Below are 22,638 nucleotides of genomic sequence, written 5' to 3'. Positions count from 1 at the left end.
AGAGCTAGCAGCATTCTCACCCCTGGGTTCATAGCTGATTGGGTCTCTCAGTTGCGGGTGAAACAGAAATCTGTATTCTATGCCCAAAGTGATCAGCATATAAAAAATCCATTTCCTGGATCTCTATAAGGTCTTCACTCTGTAGGGCACCATCTTCTCCCTACATGCCCAGCTAAGTCAGGCAAGAATTCTGAAACCCTCACCTAAGTGCTGCCCCATTCGCTCTTTAACTGAGGCAGAATCCCAGTTTAAAGCCATTAGCTGATAGCTCAGTGTAAGTTCCACAGGTTCTGTGGCTCTATGACAGTGGTTCTCTCTCTATTTGGGCTCAGGAACCATTTGGAAATATTTGTGGCCTGTTGCGACCCAGTAAATGGCCTAGGGTGGTTTTGGTTCTGCCTCGAAGGAGTTGGGGGTGTTGGGTCCTGCCTAGCACTCTCCCCACAGTGGCGGCTCCTGTGCCATGGGGCTGGATGGACTTGGCTCTCCTCTCCGCGTGTTGCAACCTCTGGGGTTGCAGAGCCATTCAGGTTTGGCCCTGCCCTTCCTTACTGGACCAAATTTGCTTGATTGGAGTTGCGACCTGGCTTATAGGGTTGCAGGGCCACTTACTCAAATTTGGCCTACCCGGACTCCCATCGTCATGATGGCTGCGCTAAACCTGAGTGGCACTGGGACCCCAGAGGTTGCAGTGCCTGGAGTAGAGAGGTGAACGCAGCCCACCTTGTGGGACAGGAGACACAGGAGCTGCCATGTGACCCTTTGAAACATGCTGGTGACCCAGTTTTGGGTCCTGACCCATGGGTTGAGAAACCCTGCTCTAGGAGTAGCAAGTGCTTTCCCCCAACAGGTCTCCCTAAAGCCCCATAAATCACACCACAAGGGACCAAACATTATTCTAATGGAGGGCTTCATTAGTAAGCAAAGCTGGAATAGGTAGTTTCCACAGTTAGTTCTGGAAGTTTCTGGATCCTTCTAGCTGAGTTGCCCTTCCCCATTGTCTGCACATGTGCAGACACACTATTCAACCAAGACCCGTGTCTCCTCCCCATTGCTTCTTGACCCCTCCCCTGAAGAAACAGAGTAAAGTGCTGCAGAATAAAGCAATGATTCTCAAAGTCAGGCCGCTGCTTGTTCAGGGAAAGCCCCTAGTGGTCCAGTCCGGTTTGTTTACATGCCGCGTCCACAGGTTCGGCTGATCGCGGCTCCCACTGGCCGTGGTTCGTGGCTCCAGGCCAATGGGGGCTGCGGGAAGGGCGGCAGGCACATCCTTTGGCCCACGCCACTTCCTGTAGCCCCCATTGGCCTGGAGCCGTGAATCGCGGCCACTGGGAGCCGTGATCGGCCGAACCTGTGGACGTGGCAGATAAACAAACTGGACCGGACTGCCAGGGGCTTTCCCTGAACAAGTGGTGGACCAGCTTTGAGAAGCAATGGTATAAAGCATGAGGGTTGCACAGGTTAACTGAACTCCATTAGTGTCCTCAGTCCACAACAGCTTAGTTCTTTCAGTGGGACTCTCATTCTGGAGGCTGTTTCAGACCTACTCAGTAAAATTCTCTGAGAGCTGAGGCCATCTTCAGGCTCTGTCTGCTTATGTTATAGGCTAGGCTCTGCTCCTGCTCCTCTGCCAGCAGCCCCAGCTCCCTCTCTGCAGACAGGGAATGGGAGGTGCCCTTACTCCAGCACACCCTCCTGAGATTTTCTGACTGGCAGTGCAGGTGAGACACTCTGCTCACAGACATTCCTACTATCTGTGATCTCACCTTGGTAGCCCCAGCCATACACGCTTACATGTCCGGGTACATACATGCCCCACTTCCTGTTATGTGTCTCAGTTTTCCTAGGAGATTCAGACTCCTGCTGGGGAGCTCATGAGAAAGCACGTGGAGTTGGGAAATGAGAGGCAGTCATTTTGAACTGAAGATATCTGCATAGCATGTCTGCTTTGGTACTGCTTTAGGATCTGGTTTTGGAAGGTGCTGAGTAGGATTGGGTCCGATATGCTAACTGCTCATAGAACTCTCCCTCAAAATGGAGTTACACAGCACACATGAGGAAGCTGTACAAGTCAGTGCATACTCTGTGTTTTGGTGTGGGTGGGGAGAGGGAAAATACAGAACAAACCAGTTGGCCTCTCATTTCATCTTCTCTCAACACATGGCCAGAACCCCACAATGTCCCCATTCAGACACTTTGGGAAGAAGGGAGCGTGCTAAGGAGGCAGCACTGTGCTCACTCTCAGCTCGGGATCCTAGACATGGAGAGAACAATTTGTTGTTTATGCACTGTTTGCAACTTTGACATACTACCTCTGGCTGCCCATGATCCACCAGAATATTTATATTGCCATTCCGAACTCTTGGTTTGCCTGTATAAATCATTTATTCTATTCATCTCTTTTTCAATATCTTAGCTGTAAATGAATTGCTTGTGGAAAAATTGCATTTGGAGTTTCCATTTAATTGAAGAACTATATTCTTCCAATGAATATGTCTGATGGAAAATTTTACTCTCTCATCCTCTTGGGTCAGTGAGTTCATTCATACTCAGCAATGGAGTATCAAATCTTCACACTCTAATCCTAGATTTTCTTTGCACAGAGCATTATTTCCAAGGTTCTGATGTGGCGATCTGATATTGTTTGGGAACTAATTATGTTCTCGACAAAGGGCAGTAGTTAATAATCTGCAAATTCTTTTTTTATAAGACTAGTTATAATCATCCATATAACTGATTACTAAGCAAGAACAGCTATCATACAGTATCTCTGCATTGAGCTGCTCCGTAACTCTGCATTTCTACTTACTGGGAAATGAATGATGCTTAGCTGTGAGTCCAACATTGTTCAGTGACAATAGGCAGGTCTTCTGCACTCATGTATGTTTCCATTTTGATCATTTGATCAGCAAATCCCACATGAGAGCTTGTAATCATGTCCATATTACTGAATTTAGCTACCTCCTCTTCCCATTCCTTGTTTTTGGCAGGCTATTTAGCCTATACTTCTGTTTCATTTAGGGTCAGAGCCTAAAACAGAGATTGAACATATTAGAGTAAATCAAACTGTTTGTGGTTGCAGTGCGCATTTGGAGAGTTTGACCGAATGAAAGCAGTAAGCACTGCTGTCTGCTTTTTGAATTGCTTAGGGATGGATCAATTAAGGGAATTCAGGATGAAGTCAAATGTAACTCTGAAGGGCAGGTCCCCATTTGGAGAAATGAAAACACAGTCATGAGGGATTGGTACAATATCCTGGAGTCATTTAAGGTGGTGCTTCCCAATGATATATGCACCCAGCCAGTAACGTCAAAAAAGGAAGCATTGTTCAAGTGCATTAATCAAACTTTGGGCTGAGAAAAGGGTGGCAGGTGCTCAGATACTATATAATGAGGACTGTATAAGCTAGAGCTAGTTGGAAAATGTTCCTTCCCTCCCCCATGGAAAAATTTCAATAAAAAACCCCAACAACCTGAAAACAAACAGCTCAGCTGAAAAATGCTGAAAACTAAAACATTTTGATTTTTAGCCAAAAATCTTTACTTTTTAGTTATCAGAAGAAAACCCAGGTTGTTGGTTGGTTTTTTTTTTTTTTGAAGGAAAGCAGACAGCTTCCATGAAAATATCTATTTGTCAAAAAAACAATTTTCCACTGGAAAAAAGCTTTAGTGGAAAATGCTTGATTAGCCCTAATATCAGTTCTTTGGAGCAGAGATTGCTGTTTATTACGTTTGAACAGTGCCTAGCACAATGATGTCCCAGTCTGGTTGTCCTAGGTGCTATTGCAAAGTAACAACATAAGTACTTAGATAGACAGCAGTAGCAGATAATTTGCTACTGGTAATGCTAAATATTTAAGTTAATTATGAATCACCAGCAATACAGGGCCCTTTTCCCCTCAAGTTAATGCAACTCTTCTATCTGCTTTAGAATAGTTGGGAATTCAGTCAATAGATACTTGAAAGTATCAAAATATGCTTTATTTTCCTGAGGAAAGATTACGGTTGTGCTTCATATTTAACATACTACAACTCCAATTTGCATTGCTGAGGAGAGTAGTCCTATTAACTTCATGGTTATAGGAAAGAATTTAAATTTAGAAGTTAGGGATAATGTGAGGTTATGAAAGGAACCAACATTTTAGCTGTTTGTCTGATAAATAAGACTGTATATTCCATAGCTGCAAAATTTACAAAGGAATCTACTCCCAGTCACAGAATTGTGCTCCAGAATCTAAGCTTTACTTTTAAAAAAATAATTCTGTTCCTAGCAATTATAAACCTTGAAAATACAAACCAAATATAAATTAATGCAGTGTTATGATCCTGAGTTTTCAGACAGCCTGAAACAATAGTGCCGAGTAGAATAAACTGTCCCATTCATCTCAATGACCAATTAAGCTGTCTTTTTAAATTTCAGAGCTAAATATCAACATTGTTAATCTAACAATGAAAATTGTTTATTCTAAGAGTCCCAAACTACCTCACATAGCATGCCCCAAAGTCTTTGGTATATCAAAAACGGCATCTGTGGGATCAACACAAAATACATTTAATTTAATATAAAAATAAGTACTACCATACTCATTTTATTTATTTAAATCTTTAATTCACTGTAACTCCCCCTCCGCCCCCCCTTAAATGAAGCTGGCTCAGAATGTCCAGTCTGCCACAAAATTCAGGTGCCTTGAAACAGAGTTTAAATCTAGTTTCTTACACAGTGCCTTGGGCCTCAACTATAATCTTCTCACAGATAGTTTGACTCAGATCAAAATGGCTGAACTCAGCTATGATAATGTGCTTACAATATGGCGCTTTCATTGATTTGGGTGAGAAACCTGCATAACGGAACTGAATGTCAGAGTTGAAATCTCTTTTGTTAGAATTCTGCCCAAAGCTAGCAGATTCCTGTTACTATAACTTGTTTTAATATGTTAATTAAATATTTTAATATTGTTGTCTTCCTGATAGGGAGTTCCATAGTCAAGCTTCAGTCCTTGTGGAGGGAATATGATCTAGCACAAGACTGCGAGGCAGGAGGCCTTTGACTCTGCCATTGACTGACTGTGTGACCCTGGTCCTGTCTTACAATCTCTCTGTGCCTCAGTTTTCCCATCTGTAAAATAGAGGCTGTTATGCTCGTCCTCCCTTGTAAAATACTTTGAGATCCATGAATGGAAGCTGCTACATAAGTGCAAATTATTAATGATCCCAAAGTCTCTGTGAATAATCCCTTTTGAAGGGGTGTCTTGGATAAGCAAGTGTTCCCTAAATCAGAGTCTCTAGGCTATCGCCTGGTTCCTCTTAAACTGGTTGTTTTTGCTTAGGCTAGATCCTGTCTCTTATATATATTCTTTATAGACTACTGGGACTGGATGATGGTTTGGATCACTCATGCCCTGTACTGTTCATTCCCTTTGAGGCATCTGGCACCAGCCACTGTCGGAAGCCAAGATAGTGGGCTAGATGAACCATTGGTCTGACCCAGTGTGGCCATTCGTATGTTCTTATATTGCACTCACCACCAAGCATCTTCCAGTAGTGCATTAGCGATGTACCTTCACTGCTTCCCTACTGCTTCCTGATACCACCCACCGTACACCCCGCATTGGGGTCCTTACAGACTGTATATGTTATGTGCTAACCAATTCCCAAATACCAGCATCCCCCTATACTCTGTATGTTGCCCCCAATGACCAACAACTGACGCTTTGAACTCTTTGTATCATCTTTATTTAAATATTCTCTAATAAAGTTTTAAATCTGTCACGTGTTTGTTCTCTCATTCTTTCCCCAGGGGAGAATTGGAATGTCTTGTTTTGATAGGTTTTTGTTTTTTAATATACACGTTGCTTTATATTTATGGTAGAGGAGGCAAGGTCAAAGAATAGAGCAGAAGGTGGTGAAGTTTGTGATAGTTTTTAGTTCCTGAGGGAGTTCATTCCATGGTCTTTGACCAGACACTGAGAACGTTTTGTCTTCCTCACAGGCAAGCTTTGCCCTGATTGTTGTACATACTTGTCTTGAGAGAGCTGGCTGGCTGGCGTGAACAGCTTTTCTTTCTTCTTTTCCTTCATGTGATTGACTTTGTAGAAACCAGCTGGAGCAATCAGAAGACCTCAGAGGACTATCTGACTTTTGGAGAACCACGAATTTCAGCTAACTAGGGTATCAATAATTGAGGTTTAATCATATGATTTGTCTCTTAGATGCTCTGTCCCCAGAAAATGTTACAGAAATCACTTTTACTGAACAGTTGAGAAATATCAATTATAATACAATATTGAGGCCAACAATACATGAATGGACAATAGTGGAAGCAAGAACAGAACAGAAAAATCGATATGCTGTAACTTCTTCAACAGATGTTTTTTGGGGTGCATCTGAGTAGAGCACACTTGTGCAACTGAATGTATCCAGTACAGGGTAACATTCTAATGATATCAACTCTTCATTAATATATTGCTAGAATTGCAACAGTCCAGTAGATATACAAGGAGACCAGCAGCAAAAGGGTTTATGTTACTAGCATCTTGGGATGGAGTGGGTCTGCTTGATTCCAGGATATTCTCAGTTCTGTGTCATTGACTCAGAAATACTTGCAGTCATTACTTTAATAAACTGCCAGACAATGTCTTTCTTTTTTCCATTTGTGCATGTTAAATATGGGTGAAGTATTCAAAATGTATATTTCATTGATATTGCTTTAGTACAGGGTAGTTATCTAATGGTTTTGTCTGTATATTTTGTGGAATATATGCCATTTCTACCAATCATAAAATGCCAAGGATATGTACTTTGAAGGCAAATGAAACTAAATTTGCATTAAGTGTGGAAATTGTTTTTTGGCTTTGGAGTGTTTTAATGTTGTTAAATGAATGTTGTTCATTATATACTTCGAGGCAGTTCTACCACAGATGTTTATCAGTTTTTATTGATTTTCTTAGCATGTCATAAGTTTACTCCCCTGGAATGCATATGAAATTGTGAAAGCTGTAGATGGATTTTTTTCTGAAAGATCAGCTTTCCACAATCATTAAAACAAACAAATACTGGGATGATTGAGAAATTAATTCATCTATAGCTTCATTCGATAGTTTTTGCACACAAAGACTTGGTGTATGCGTTATAATTTTTTTTCTTTTAAAATATCTTATCTCCCACTGCTTATACTGACAATAATACAATATGAGATCCTTTAAAGTATGTTATATTGAGGTAGCTGTGGTTTTATTGTGGATATTAAAGTTTGGAATGTTTGTTTTAGGTGAGAAAGACAGGCCCAGCTCATGCACAAATGGCTTTGGAAGGGAAGGAAACTTCTGATGGGGAGAAGAGAGGGGAAGGCTAGATAGTCTATGCCAGAGAATCAGACGAGAAGCTGGTCAAGATCGTTTTATTTAAATTAACATAGTTGGATTTAATGGTGAAGAAAACGTATCAGGTTAATCCTGCTTTGTAGAAGTCAACCGTGTGTATATAGTATATAGTGTGCAAAACTCAACTCAACCTTGTCTATGGAGCTACAGCTGGCATCTCCATAAAATCTTTGATATATTCCTATACACATCTTTGCTTTACCATATACAAAAATTGAATAATGAGATTCAATAACAGATAGCATTCTACATTCAAAAATAGTTTTGGCCTTATGACTGCAGGGCATTGAGGCTCCTAACAAGATCAGCACCCTCTTGTGCTAGGCACTGACCAAGCATAGTAAGAGACAGTTCCTTGCCCAGAAGAACTCACAATCTAAATAGACATGATAGACAAAGAGAAACAGAGTCACAGATAGTTGAAGTGACTTGACCAGGGTCACACTGTGCATTAATAACAGACACATGAATAGACCCAGGCCCCCTGGGTTTCAGTCCAGTGCCTGATCCATTAAACCATGATGCCCTATCCTTGAATCCTTACTCAGGCAGAATTCTCATTGGCTTCAGTGGGAGTTTTGCCTCTGCGAGGACTGCTAAATCAGGCCTTCATTTTATTTTTTTTAAAGTTCATGATGGATTATGTACGAGAGTTTTTTGCATACATTAAAGGACTGAGAATAGAAGTCTGTGTGCCTACCCATTACAGCAAAAGATACGTGGTACTAGAAGGACTGTGTAATTGATAATCAGTGAGTTTTTATAAAAAGGTGAAAGATTATTTCTTCTTCTTACATTAGAATACTCCTTTATTACTAAGAATGAGGACTTTTTTTTAAAGCTCCAAATTGCCTTAACTATCAAAGCAAAAAGGACCTGAATATATAATGGAGAATGAGTGTCTACATAGTTAAAAAACAAAGAACATTTTTTTAATTTGAAATTGAAGAGTTGTGTTCACCTGAGAAATACTTCAGACTTGCTTTTCCATGAAAGACTTCAATGATTGTGTGATGGCATTTTTAAAAATTCTTTCAGTGAGTTTAGTACTTGTCAAAACAAAGAGCCTTTTACAGTTAGAGTATTTATTTCATCAGATAATTCTTGACTTGTTCATTTCAGTTAATTTTTCAAGGACAAAAGGCTTCTCTATTTGTAGTGTGTGTTCTATATTTAAAAGTTCTGTGTGGTTATAAGAAACATCTTGCTTGGAGTGTCATATGGTCTGAAAACCCTATGGGTGTCTAGAAAAGAAGGAGTTAATTCCTTGCTCTTCAGTATGCAAGGCTGAGTAATGAGGCTGAACTGGGGTCTGAAAACCCCATCAAGCTCGCAGTGGGTGTACAAAAAATCCCTGTAACAGCCTTGTAAATTGTTGCTCACTTAGGATGAATGAAATGTCATTAATTTTTGTCATCATTCCCAAGCACTCTGATTAAAGGCAGGCAAGTATATTTTTGTCCCTGAGCTGGTAAAGTTTTATGAACCTGGTTCTGTGCATCCCGAGCAACCACTGACTGCAGTTGGTGTTATGAGGACTCTGCACTTGTGAAAATCAGACTCTGTAGCATTTTGCAAGCTTGCTCTTAAAGAAAACATAAATATTTTCTAAAAATCCTCACTCCCCAAAATTACTGGGGATCTAGGAGAAGGCCTTTGAGAAGGCAAAACTCCATATCCTGTTGTTACAGGGCTGTCTACCCAAGCTTCATTTAAAAACAAGCAATTAAACAAAAAAGTAGAGCAGATTAAAAACAAGTTCATAGATAGAGTGACAGGCCCATGGAAGGAACTCAGCAAAAACTTCTTACCTCTGCAGCCTGCTTAGCCATAACCAGTTTGGGTATGTCTACACTGCAATCATGGGGTGTGATTGCAGCATGTGTAGAAATACCTAAGATAGCTTTAATTTAGCTTGCTCAGGTACCAGAGCAGTGAAGGTACAGAAGCATGGGTTCTGGCACGGGCGGCCTGTTTGGAACCCTCGGTAATTACTCAGCCAGCTAGCACGTACTGAATCTTATGCTGCTACAGCTTAATATCTCTGGTACCCAAGGTACCCAGAGCAGCTCGAGCATGTCTACACAAACTGCAGCCACACCCCGGGATTGCAGTATATACATGCCCTTAAGCTTTAGTTTTACAGTTTGTGAATGGCGATAAGCTAATCTTTAAGACCACAGTCTAGTGTGGTCACAGTAGCCCAGGCAGTGGCTCAGGCTAGCTGCCTGCATATGTATGCTGGGAGACTGCAGGGTGTCTGTACTCAGGCGGCTAGCCTTTGCTGCTGCAGCCACAGTGCTATTTTTAGCATAGTAGCTCTACCTGAGCTGGTGTGTGAATGTCTTCGGAAGCTGGGAATGATGCTTCCGAGCTGTTGTGTAGACACTCTTCCAGGTATAGATAATCTCTCTGATCATTCCTATCTGTAAAATGGGTGAGTCTGTTTTTAGGGTCTGCAACTTGACATTTAAGTCATGATTGCCAAATGTAATGAGAGCCAGTTGAAATAAATGATGGTTGTAGGTACTTAGCATCTGTGAATATTACATCTTTGGGGTCTATGGTTGTGTATCTAAAAGCTAAGACTTGAAAATTAGGCTCAGAATAAGTTGCAAGCTAGCAGCAGAGCCAGAATTAGAAATCATCAACTTCTTGCTCTTAGTCTTGTGCTCTAATCACTAGGTAAATCTGCCTCTGAGTGTACTTGGTTCACTTTCCTGTATACTGAATACTTCCTCTCAAAGCCATTCATATTTCATTGCTACTTCTAAGCCCCTTCTTTCTTTATCTCCTGACATTCCTGCTCCAACAGCTCCATTTAGGAAGCAAAACTTGTTAATTTTTAAAGCCTTTAATATGCTATCATTTCTTATTTCACTGTAAGATTTCTTAGTGGAAGATTAACTGTTTCTGCTCAGATTTAATCTAATATTTCACTTAATTAATTACCTTATTCACATCATCACTTTGCCAGATATATCAAAAATAATTAGTGATAGCGAAGATCCAATGGAGAAACATACATTTGTCTTCTATATTATTAACAGAGTGTAATATTTTTATCTACTTGTAGATTTCACTTCTCAGAGGATTATTTGTTCCCTTCTAGCACATCAGACTTGTTACCAATCTCCTAGTCTCTAGAAATGGCAGTATTAACAAAATTCTATTGTTACAGTACTTTTAAATTGTAATTTAACAATTTGGACTTTTCAGGTATTGATGATAACATCAAGCAATCTGTTCTCTCAGAACCCAATTCAACAAAACATTTAGGCACATACTTAAGTCCTGTTCTGAACTGGGGGCCTAAATGTGCGGGAAATTTGAACCCAGCTCTCCACTATTGATAATGGCAGATATGCCTACACAGACCCAAGTTATGCCTCGCCTGATCTGAATGTAGAGGGGGCCTCCATGCATGGGCTTTCCTTCTTCCATGCAGAAGGATTTCAGGTGCCCCTATAGAACTGTTCCAATTACTAGACTTCAGGTGATCCATGCATTCCAGGGTGTATACAGGGAGAAGGAATGAGGGAAATACATCAGTCCTCTATGCTCATAGAAGATAGTGTAAAATGAATTAGTACAGGCTGCATCTCCCCCACTTCTGGAAGCTGTTGTAGGCAAGGGGAGTCCCTCGTAGTGTGGCTGCAATGGGAATCAGATTACAATGGATCTGGGTAAAGGCCAGAGCCACTTTGGGTTTCAGGTCCTCTGGGAACGTGGTCCTGGCCTCCTGTGAATCTCAGGGGAGAGAGGGACTTTTCCTTGGGAGAGCAACACTTTCTGATTGCCCCTTCACGAGATGAGATTCCCATGGGAAAATATTACCCTTTGTTAGCTTTTACCCTGGAGGGGACAATCTGGGCCATAAATTCTCCCAAAACATTTAGAAGTGAATTAGATGGTGTTTGATTCTAATCTTGGATGTGTTGACATGCACCACAATCTACTATGTGCAAGCTCAGGGAACTTTTCAGTACATCTGGAGGTGGGTGTCCCCCTGTCTGAGATGGGAATGAATCCTTATGATTGCAAATCGTTATGAAATTCATAACTACTCCCTTTTATCATTAATATAAGTATTTAGTTCTCAGAGCTATAATAGAGTACTGCATATAGAGGAGATGGCACCTCGATAGCCCAATACATTGAGCATAGGACTAGAATCAGAAGAGCAGGATTCTAGCCTAATTTCTATCCCTAAATCTGTGACATCTTGGTCAGGTTTGCATCATTTTGTGATGGAATACTCAAGAATCTGAGTTAAAACTGGTTTTGTTTATTGCTAGAATCATATAACTTTTTGTTCTTTTTCTTGTCTTTACTTGTGAAAATAATTGAGATTTAGGGTAAGAAAAATGTAGTTCTTAGAGTGAAATTCCAGTGGCATCACTCCAAACTTTAGCTATTCAGTGTACTATACTTCAGTGCTCAGATCGTGAATGTTCCAGCAAAGGAGAAAGGTCTACCTCTCTTTAAACTATGCATGGAGTAATTCAAACCAGTTTTCAAAACAGGAAATATTAAAAAACAAAACAAAAAACCCTGAAAGTATGAATCTTTTGAAATTAGCATTCTTCAAGAATGGTTTGTCTGTTACAGATGAATTGATAAGAAGATGCCTCATCTCAGACAGTAGGAACTAAATGTTATTTTTTAAAACCATTTCTAGAAAATGTATGGATAATTTGGTAAGAGGAATAATCAATTCCTTCTTCCATGCCATGAATCTTCTGAAATCTTTGTTTAAATCAGATACGTTGAAGTAGCATAAACTATTTTTAGCTTTTCCTCTTCAGAGTGAGTACATAACCAAACAGCCATATAAAGATATGCAGTACATTCAACCTCCACCCCACACACATACAGTACATTCTCTTATGGCAAAACGATAAATGCAGAAATGCTTGATTTATCTCCCCATAAAATTATAGTGACAAACCTTACTTTAATATTGGGAAAGTCATGATGTGGGGCTGAGAGTAGGTTATGATATATCATAGGGTACCCTGCAGTCCTGATCAAATTCTGCAGTTTACAGCTATACAGCCTCAGGTTTTAATCTTCTCATAGCTGATAGATAAATCTAGACTGATTGTAATAGCATGGTTTACCTCTTCCCAGAATCAGGTTACAGCCATGCCACAGTTTTTTAGGGCTTAGGTTATTTGGTCTTCTGCCCAAATGAAATGTTCCCCTTCCAAGTAAAAGAAAAGTCCAGATATGATAAGGAATCCATGTCCTTCACCCCTCGATACAGGACAAATGTTTCCTTGACCCTGTCTAGGCTGAATTGTTCGATAGGACTTTCTCTAGGGTTTAGCTGCCCTCCTTTCCCTTTTCTATTTTCTACCCTGTCTGGGAATGGAAAATAAATCTGGGGATATTTCAGAGAAGACTGGGGGTTGACAGTCTATGGAGGCCTCACTAACTTCAGGCTTCCCCTTTTCCTCGAATCCTCCTACTGGGAGTAAGTTTCCAAACCCTGGGAAGTCCCTCCCTATGAGCACCGGGTATGGGAGTTTAGGGACTACACCTGCTGCTACCTCAGTAGTGTTCCCCTGAATCTCGAGTTCAGGTAATAACCAACTGTCCCATGGACGCATGTTATCCCCGCACACTTAGCCCACAGCAGCTGACTACACTTCACGAGCTTCCCTGAGACAAGCGTGATAGCACTCCCCGAATCAACTAGTCCTGTGGTCTCTACCCCATTTAGCTTTACTGGTCAGGTGTACATATGTGGGGTTAGTGAGACCCCCCACAAGATGGATTAGAGAGCATGGGTCTGCCCAGTTCCCCAGGTTACACTGCATAGGCTCCTCAGCATTGGGACACTGTGCAGCTATATGTCCTCACTCCCCGCAGGCATAACATCTGTATGGGGCCTTAGGCATTCCCCGGTCTCTTGGTTTGGGCAGTCTAACATCACCATCCTTTTCTCCCTCAGTGCTCTGACTCTTTGTGGCTTCTCGTGGGCCTTCAGCCCCTCTCTTTTTCCACCTGTGATCTCCTGGTTGCCCAGTCACCCGAGCTCTAGGGCTTGGCTCTGCTAGTTTAACCCGGGGTGTTTCTTCCTTAACTGGTCGGGTCAGCTCCCTCGCTGTCCTTCGCCTCTCTACCAGTGCGACAACCTCATCATAGGTGGAGGGTTCGTTCTGGCTTACCTAAGCACGAAGGTCTGGCGGTAGTTCCCTCATGTATCCGTCGATGACCAGAACATCTAGTATCTCTTCCGGACTCTGGGATTCCGTTCGCAACCACTTTTGTGTAAGATGGATGAGGTCATACAATTGGGACCGCGGGGTTTTGTTTTCCTGGTACCTCCACTCGTGATACTGCTGGGCCTGCACTGCAGTTGTTACCCCAGATCTGACCAGGATCTCTGCTTTGAGCTGGGGGTAGTCTGCTGCAGCCTTTTCAGGCAGATCACAGTAGGCCTTCTGGGCCTCCCCACAGAGGAATGGGGCAAGGATGCCAGACCCCTGATCTTGAGGTCCGGCCTCCCGTAGGGCTGTCCTCTCAAAGGCCAGAAGGTATGCCTCTACATCATCCTCCCGCGTCATTTTCTGCAGCCAATGGCTGGCCCATATGATCTGCGTCCCATCATGGCTGTGGTTCAGCTCTGTAAGCATCTTTACCTGGTTTACCAGTTCCCGCAACATAGCTCGGACTTGAGAAGCCTGGTCCATCAGCAGGCGATTAGTTTCTTGCTGCAGCCAAACTGCCTCCTGTTGGGTGGCGGCCTGGACACGAGTAGCCTCCTGCTGGGCCGCCATAGCTTGTATCAGTGCCTGCACTAAGTCATCCATTGTGGTGAGAAAAAAATAAACCCTCTCCCTTTTTTTTTTAAATCACCCTCCTCCTTCTGCCACTCTGTGCACACCAGATCCCACGTCTAACACCAGTTGTGACAAAGTTCCTCCTCTCCCTTGGTGGGTCCTGCACTTATTGGCAGAGTTTGCTTACCTCAGTGATCTTCCCCACAGTCTGGGTCAACTTCTCCTGTGTCTAATCAGGAGTTGGGAGGTTTGGGGGGAACCCGGGCCCGCCTTCTACTCTGGGTTCCAGCCCAGGGCTCTGTGGATTGCAGCTGTCTATAGTGCTTCCTGTAACAGCTGCATGACAGCTACAGCTCCCTGGGCTACTTCCCCATGGCCTCCTTCAAACACCTTCTTTATCCTCACCACACGACCTTCCTCCTGGTGTCTGATAACACTTGTACTCCTCAATCCTCCAGCAGCACACCCTCTTACTCTCAGCTCCTTGTGCCTCTTGCTCTCAGTGCCTCACATGCACTTCCTCTCCTCTGGCTCTCCCCTCCCTGACTGGAATGAGCTCCTTTTTAAACCCAGGTGCCCTGATTAGCCTGCCTCGATTGGCTGCAGGTGTTCCAATTAAGGCAGACAGGCTGATTAGTTCTAGCAGGTTCCTGATTACTCTAGTGCAGCCCCTGCTCTTGTCACTCAGGGAACAGAAAACTACTCATCCAATGACCAGACTCCTGTACCTCACTGGTCTAGGTCTGTCACAGTATGTACTGAGTGTCTGTGTGATAAGTGGCCCTGGACCAACAACTATGATTCCAGCATCTTGCTTCTTATACCCTATCCACACTCTGGTCTCCGCCAGATTTTTGGTTACTTCTGGCAGGATGACCCCAATGCCCCCCAGTTCTGAATTTTCCCAAAACCGTGTGCACTGCAACCACCAGCCTTTTCCTTTAAGAGGAATAATAAAGTTTGTTTGTTCTTCTAAAGAAACAAAACACACGTTATCATGATAAACTGGAGTTAACAATCACTTCAATTCAAATACAGCACTGGCTTGGTTTAAATAAAAAGTAAAACAAGTTTAATAGCTAAAGGAGATAGGATTTTAAGTGAGTTCAGCCATAAAGAATGATTACAAACAAAAGTGAAAAACACATTCTAGACACTAAAACTTAGCAAACTAGTCTTTATTCAAGGTAAAATTCACATCATGCTACCTTCCAGCAAGATGTCTGACCACCCAGCTAGTCAGGATTGTCCATCAAGCCCAAAGTGTTGTTTTAAGTGAAAAGACAACTTTGCCCCTCCCTTTCATAGTCCAGTGCATCTTTGAAATGAATTCTGAAGCCCCTCCCCAATCAAGCTGTGAGGAAAGCGACATGGACTCTGGTTGTTCCATGCTGGTTTCTTCCCCTCTGGTGTTGGCTAAAATGCAAATTGATCTCTTCCAGTCCTCTGTAATGCAAATGAATGGCCACTTGCCATGTCAGCTTGTCCTTTGTGTGGGAGAAACCTGTTCACCCACTCACCCAACTTGTCTGGTAAATACATTATAGTTCCACATTTCCTTCATATTTGTGTGATCGCTTGGCAATTACTCTACACACACCATGCAAGAATATGTGGTGCTAGTTTTTCAATGATACCTTACATGATACATATCAGATACAGTTTATGATATCAGCAAACTGGAGTGCATTGAACTGGCCACTGAAACTCACTACCAGGTACCAGTGAATCTCTTGCACTGGGACGCTAGTTAGTGTCACCATCAAACTTCACCAGGCAGGATTTCTCAGGTGTAGGATGGAATTGAGAGAGAGAGAGAGAGAGAGAGACCCCAGACTAGCCAATAGCTGCAGTGGTGGGCATTCAACTGGGATGTGGGAGGCACAGGTTCAAGTGCCAGCTTTGGAGCAGAGACTTCAAGCCAGGTCTCCCACATTGATTCAGTCTCTCTCTTTTCATGAAAAATGTTCTAACGTTTCGGTTTCCTCTCAATGTGAAATGAGAAATATTTTGAAATCTCAAAAATGTTTGCAAGATGGGAAAATTGTTTCCTGCCCAGATCAAATTAAGATAATGCATCAGCATCTAGTCCTACTGAATAGGGACATGTCCTTTAAACCTCTGCAGTGAGAGAACTTAATGATCTGCTGGGTTTCCAGAAAGCAGTGAAATTATGACTAATGTTAATAAATATATCTATAAACAAACCCTCTGTGGAATGTGGCGCTTCCTCAATGACTCATTGAGCAATGAGGCAGCAATCTGAGACACTGTAATGTGATGCAGAGAAAGTCATACACTTGCTTTTCATAACCAGATTAGTCATTCATTCATTAAAAATTAAGCACATGTGGGAACATATGGAACAATTCAGGTTGCAAACACTGGTGGACACTTTTTTCTTTTTATGTTTTCCTAAGCCCTGTTCAGGCAGAATAGGGTAAAATAACTCCAATAAACTTATCACTATTTCACAGTACTTCAGCTTATTGTTAATACACAATTATTACAATCCCATAAATATCTCAAGACCAAAGTGTAGAATTTCAGGACCATGAAGGTATCTCCATCCAAGTAGGATAGCGTTTCTCAGGATTAGCTTTTACGTAATCTTACTATATTTACTAGGCAAATTGAAATTCTATAATATTTATCTCCTTTCCTTGTAAAGCTAGCAGATTTTTTTTTATTTTGGTGCAATTAAGATTTTTGCGTTTTTCCTTAATGCAATCCTGCTTCTTGGCAGAAAACCAGTGGAGATTTCAGTCTTTGCTCCAGCACAGCAAAGCAGCCTTAATGGCACTTGTGCATTTTTCTGTGGTGCTCTGTCTTGGAATTATAGTATGCCACAGCAGGGCTGAGATGAGTAGTAGGAGTTGAAGGAGGAACCATAGACTTTCTCATGGTGGGTCAATAGATCAAACAAAGGTAACTCCGCTGTCCCTGCAATTCTGGCCGCTGAGCTCCAAGTGCTCAATTTCATTCCTGTTTGTTTGGGGAATTGCAAATTTCACTGGCTTGCATGTAGGGCAGATTTTGATCTAATGATTTCATGTTACTAACAAGCTAGGTTGTGTTTAAACAGGTAACCTTTCCTAGTGGTTTGAAAGCTCTGAAGCCTATTACCAATCCACTGAGCCACCCCAATATCCTTTGCTCACATAACCTAATAATAATTCACATGTTGTTTTCATACTGCCAAATCAGGTGGATAGAAATTGTAATGCCAAATCAGCAACAGGCATGTGATTTTGACTTTTTTTTTTCTTTGCAGGTATTTATGAGCCGCCATTTCTTGTACTACTGCAGTGAACCTACCCTGGATGTGAAGATTGCCTTTTGTCAGGTGTGTGTTCCTTACAGGTAAAACAAGGTACAGTATATACTTGTACTTCCATATTTGCCATCCATATAATATAGAAACTGTAGAATTACAATAAAGGCCCAGTTCAGGCTACTGAATTGTGAGAATTAACCAGCGGAAAAACACAATAGAAAAGCTAGATAATGCATCACTGAGTTTACTTTTTCACTTATTTTGACTATCATAGTTTGGTTTTAATAATTTATGGCTGTGCTTTATAATGGCTAGTGAATCTGCTGGAGTAATTTTTATACAAATAACAGTCTTGGGCCTTTTTTACACACAATGTGGAATTGAAATAATAAAATTGGGTTTTAATCCACACCAATTTAAATTGAATCAAAACAGGGCACTCTTAATCTCTGAAGAGTAATCTCTTGAAAGTTTCCACATACAGACATGCACAGAAATATCCAAAAGGATGAATGAAAATACATTTTTCTTATTTTCTGTCTGGCCTTTATATAGGTAAATCCTTTGTACTGTAACATCTTACTATAGAACTGTTCTCTAACCTCACTGTATAACCCTCTGCTTTTACATCTTTGCTAAGAGATGAGGAAGAGTGGCCAAATTTGTGCATGGAGTATAAAGTATATGGTTTAATGAAATGTGTGTGATTGAGGTTCTGCTGTATTGAAGCAGCAGTGTAGCCAATTTTGTACTTTTTAAATTGATTTTGAAATTGTTCAGTCATGATGCTTTAAACTCTACAGAGCTGAAACTAAACTCAATCCTCTTTCCTTCTGCATTTAATTTATTGAGTTGTTCAATTCTTGGTCCTGTTAGTTAGATTTGGGAAGTTTAGCATTCATACGTGTTCACCAGCCACAAATCTTGGAGATATTTTCATTATCAAGGTGAACATGTTTTTTTTTTCTTCCTATTCACTTCTCCTGTAGCGTGACTAGTGCTTCATTCATTTTTATGGTCTGATGGAGCACCAGTAATCTGGGTGATCACAGGAATAATATATGTTTCTTGATCGGTGAGAATAGTGTTGCATCCTTAGAAAGAGCATTAAAAGTATTACATTTAATACTTAAGCAGCAAATGATTACACTGGGTCCAAGTAACTGAAAATCAAGTAAAAAAAAAATATTTGTTCTATGTCAGCATTTAATACAAAGCAGCAAAAAGGTTTTTTCCCCCCACAAATATCTTTTCCCATTCTCTGCACTTCACATGGCATTCAGGTTCAGGGTGGATCTGGACAATATAATTTCATTTTTCAATCTGACAGTCTGCTTCACACATTTTCTTTTCCCCCATCCTTCTCTGCTGGAGGCATTTTCTCTTTGTTCCTCATCTACATATAGATTTTATTTGCTCAAATTCCCCTTGTACTATAACCATCTTTGGTAGTTAGCAACATCTCATAATTCATCCAGGCTCACTTTTTTTGTCACCATCATAGAAAGTTACTCTTACTTTTCATCCATAACTCCCTAACAGAGCTGGGGACGCTCTTTCTATCAAAACATTTGTACTGAAGCAAAATGACTTCTCCTTGTACCTACATTTTCTGTCAAAAAATCCCATTTTCAATTCATTTTTTATGTTTGTAGTTGCCTAAAAAAGTGGTTTTAGGTTTTTGACCAAAAAAAATAAATCTAAGAAATATTTTCCAAAAAAGATCACTTTTGTAAAATTTTTCATAAGGGGGAAAAATCATTTTCTGACTCTCTCTACTTTTTAACTCTGTCTTCTCCCTGTCACTGAGACACTATAGTAAAATTGTACTGGAATCTTTATATATAATTCTCCTCTCCCACTAGGAAGTACGCTGTATGCAATTAGAATGCATCAATATACAAGAGGCATCTGACCACTTGCGCTGTGATCCTCCAGTCTCAGATGAAATGACATCTCAAATGGTGTGTGCCTCTTCCCTATCGCACCTGATTTAGATTTGAGCAGGGGAAGGGTGTTCTTCAGCCCTTTTCTTCTTTAATATTCAGAACTCCTTTTACTGGCCAGTGATGCATATCAGTTAATGGTTTTTCTTCCTGGATGTAGGGTTTTGGAACTTGCTGCATTGAGACCACCAAAAGAAGTACCTAGAATGAAATTTTAGACTGGGATTTTGCGGAAGTTTTGAGCCCTTTCAAAATCTTAGCTTAGTTTCTTCCTCATTACTGTGACAACCTGTGTAAATTGCTTGACCAATCACTGTACATACGCTCACACTCCCTCTTTCTGAAATACTTTAAAGACTCCCTAGTTTCAATAACAATCTCATTGATGAACATTTAGAAACCAGATTATTTTGAGAATGCCCTTAAATTAGCTTGAACCACAGAAAAGGTCATTTTTGTTGATAATCATGCAGGTCTTCATTGGTTGAGCTCATTTGGTTTATTTGCAAATTGTTTCTTAATTTTGATAAATCACGCTAATGTCTTAATCGGATTGGATGAAGATATTGCTTTCAGCCTTAAACAAAGTTGTTTTCATGCAAAATGTCCTGTTTCCGGTGGGTCATTAATCAACATTCATAATCTGTAAGAGAAGCACTGACCTGCAGCTTAGATTCTTAGGGTACAAATCCTGCCTGTTTAATATCAAGAGTGATTTTTTTAAGGGGAAAATTTAATTACTCTGGTGCTTACTCCTTATTTATTTATAAAAGGGAGACTCCTTTGTTTGCTACCGTTTCCATGTCAAGTGCTGTAATTATAAAATAATATCTTAAAAATAGTATTTACAGGGTGATGAGTCTGTTGTGATGTGGCCTTAGGTGTTGCTTCCATTTAATGGAAGTAGTGATGTCCATTCATGTAGCTCAGGCGTCTTCCTTTTCACCCTGCATGCACTAGGGAAAAGAGCTCTTAAATGCTGATAAGAATCTCAGATGTATCCCACTTTCTTGTAACGATTGCAGAGCTATTTAATATCACTATGAAACATTGCATCATATTATCAATGTATGCAGTAAGCTAAAGAAATAGTGCATCTCATTACGTCTTTCTTTTGTTCCTAAACTCTCTATGCCACCTCCTTTCTTTACTGCTGTTGATAAATTCACTGTCCTTCCTATCTCCTGAACTTGAAATCCTTGGGTGATCTTCTTTCCTGTTCTCCCTCCTTTCCCTGCCCTCACTGCATCCGGTTTCTCTCTAAGGTTTTGTTACTTCTTCCTCTTAATATAATCAAAACCCACTCTTCATTCACGATTCACGTCACTAAGCACTCACTCCAAACCCTCTATTGCAAACTTCTATGGTTTCCCTTCTTGTCACTTCTCCCACTTCAGTCTTTCCAAGATAAGTTGCCTCCATTCTGAATGCATTACCTCCTCTTTTCTGTCACTCACTCTCTATTTGTTACAGCATCAAATTCAGAGTAGGTTTCAAAGGCCTATATAATCTTGTCCCAGCTATGTCCTTGCTCTCATTTCCTTTTTCCTCCTATGCTTTTCACAATCCTACCTGCTCACTGCTCCCTTTGTTGTGTCTCTTACTAATTCTTGGCTTCATGCCTTCACTGCTTCCTGTGCTTGGGACACTGCTCAATTTCTTGTTTACAGAGTGTCTTCTCTCTCCTCCTTCATGACCCTGTTGATAACCCACTTATTCAAAGAATCTTTTCTCCCATGGTCTCTCTTGACCACTGATATCCTCCTCCCTCCCTTGCTATTATGACCTGAGTTGTATGTTGTCCGTGTGTTGGCTTTGTGAACTCATCAGGGCAGGGATCGTGCAACTTTTATGTTCTGTGTGAAGCACTATATACCTTTAAGTGGGGTAGTGTGAGGAGCTTGCATGTGTTGGTCCTGTTCTGTGTATAAAGGGGTTTCAATGTCCAGAACTCTCAGTCCATTTCCCCCCCGCAAACATTTGTGTTCACTAAGGGCCAGATATTGTACTTATATAGGCAAAACTCCCATTGAGATCAATAGGATTTTTGTCTGAGTAAGCAGTTCAGCAAAGAGCTTCAAATGAGCACCAGTAATACAATTGTAAATGCACACATACTAGTAAGACCAGTTTAAATTCCAATATTACGTGATTCTGCAGGAGTAGACGTGAGAGCTTTATAGAACTGGAAATGTAAGAGATTCCTGGCTTACTAATAGGTCACACAATGCTCACTCTTAGCTCCAGAAAATCTCAAGAAAGCAGATTTTTAAACTGTGACACTTTTAGATTTTGAAAACTATTTTAGAGTAGTGGGGGTTATGGCTACCTGTGAGCCTTGAATATAGTTGACACCTGAGTGTAAAGTAAGAGGGATATAAATAATCTTTAACGTATATGTTGCATACACAGAATACGTGGTGGTGTTATATAATGGGTAGTTGGCATCTCCGTGGTTTGGGCAGTCCAAATTCATAGTTCAAAATAACCCATGATTTAAGTAAACACATGTTAATCTTAGAATTCCTGTATTGTTCCTTACAGAATTACAGCCCATGTGGCTTTTTGTTTCTGATTCAGTATTTAGCTAAGATTTACATCCAATCTGATCTGCACGCAAACTACTTTTTAATCACTTTTGCTTGTGCTATATCCTTCTGAGTATAGTCTCGCAGCTTTTTAGGGGAAATGAGGAGATTCATGATCTCACACTGCTGTAGCATTTCCAATCATCACCTCCAATGTTAGCACAAATTGTACTTTGAACCTATACGTAGGACAGAACATTTGAATAAGTCCTTGTAAGGTTTTGAGTACATTCTTGCCTGTAGCACTCACTGCTTCTAGGAGTCTCATAAGGATAAAAGCTCAACTATCCTACAAATAAGTTATCCGTTAAAATATGAAAGCAGCTGAGACCACCAGAGGGGATGAAAAGATGTGACGGTTCTGAAATGCAGTGAAATAGCCAAATGCTAGGCATTGAAGAAAGGGCCAAAATAATATAGAATAAAACAGCATATAGGAATCCGTTTGTTAGTGAACATGAAAAGATTGAAGTCTCTTTAGACATAAATCAGGAAGAACTGGCCTGGGGACCATTTGGAAAAGGATGATGATGAAAGAGTGTGTGCACAAGGAAAGAGATCCAAGGGAAGGGAAATAAAAATGAAACGACTGGACATCATAAAGAAGCAGTTAAGCCCCATGGCTGTGTAGGGGAAGCATTCTGTCAAAATCCTAAAT

The 22,638-nt window shown here is 40.9% G+C and overlaps 1 protein-coding gene across 13 annotated transcripts in view; it reads left to right on the top strand.

Annotated features, from left to right (window-relative positions):
- MAPK10 (mitogen-activated protein kinase 10) overlaps nt 1-22,638 on the top strand; it is a 265,869-nt gene that overhangs the window by 126,807 nt on the left and 116,424 nt on the right. For 10 of the 13 annotated variants that reach the window (XM_050945171.1, XM_050945170.1, XM_050945175.1 and 7 more), the window contains one exon: nt 17,444-17,515. In XM_050945171.1, the coding sequence (XP_050801128.1) occupies nt 17,450-17,515 (66 nt within the window). In that variant the 5' untranslated portion in view covers nt 17,444-17,449. Of the gene's footprint in view, nt 1-17,443; nt 17,543-22,638 lie in introns of all 13 variants that reach the window. The other 3 variants (XM_050945177.1, XM_050945176.1, XM_050945178.1) reach the window with 2 other exon arrangements.

This window comes from Gopherus flavomarginatus, chromosome 3 (genome assembly GCF_025201925.1).
Source record: "Gopherus flavomarginatus isolate rGopFla2 chromosome 3, rGopFla2.mat.asm, whole genome shotgun sequence".
Taxonomy (NCBI): domain Eukaryota; kingdom Metazoa; phylum Chordata; order Testudines; family Testudinidae; genus Gopherus; species Gopherus flavomarginatus.
Note: the sequence above shows the minus strand (reverse complement) of the source record. Positions and strands in the feature narration are given on the sequence as shown.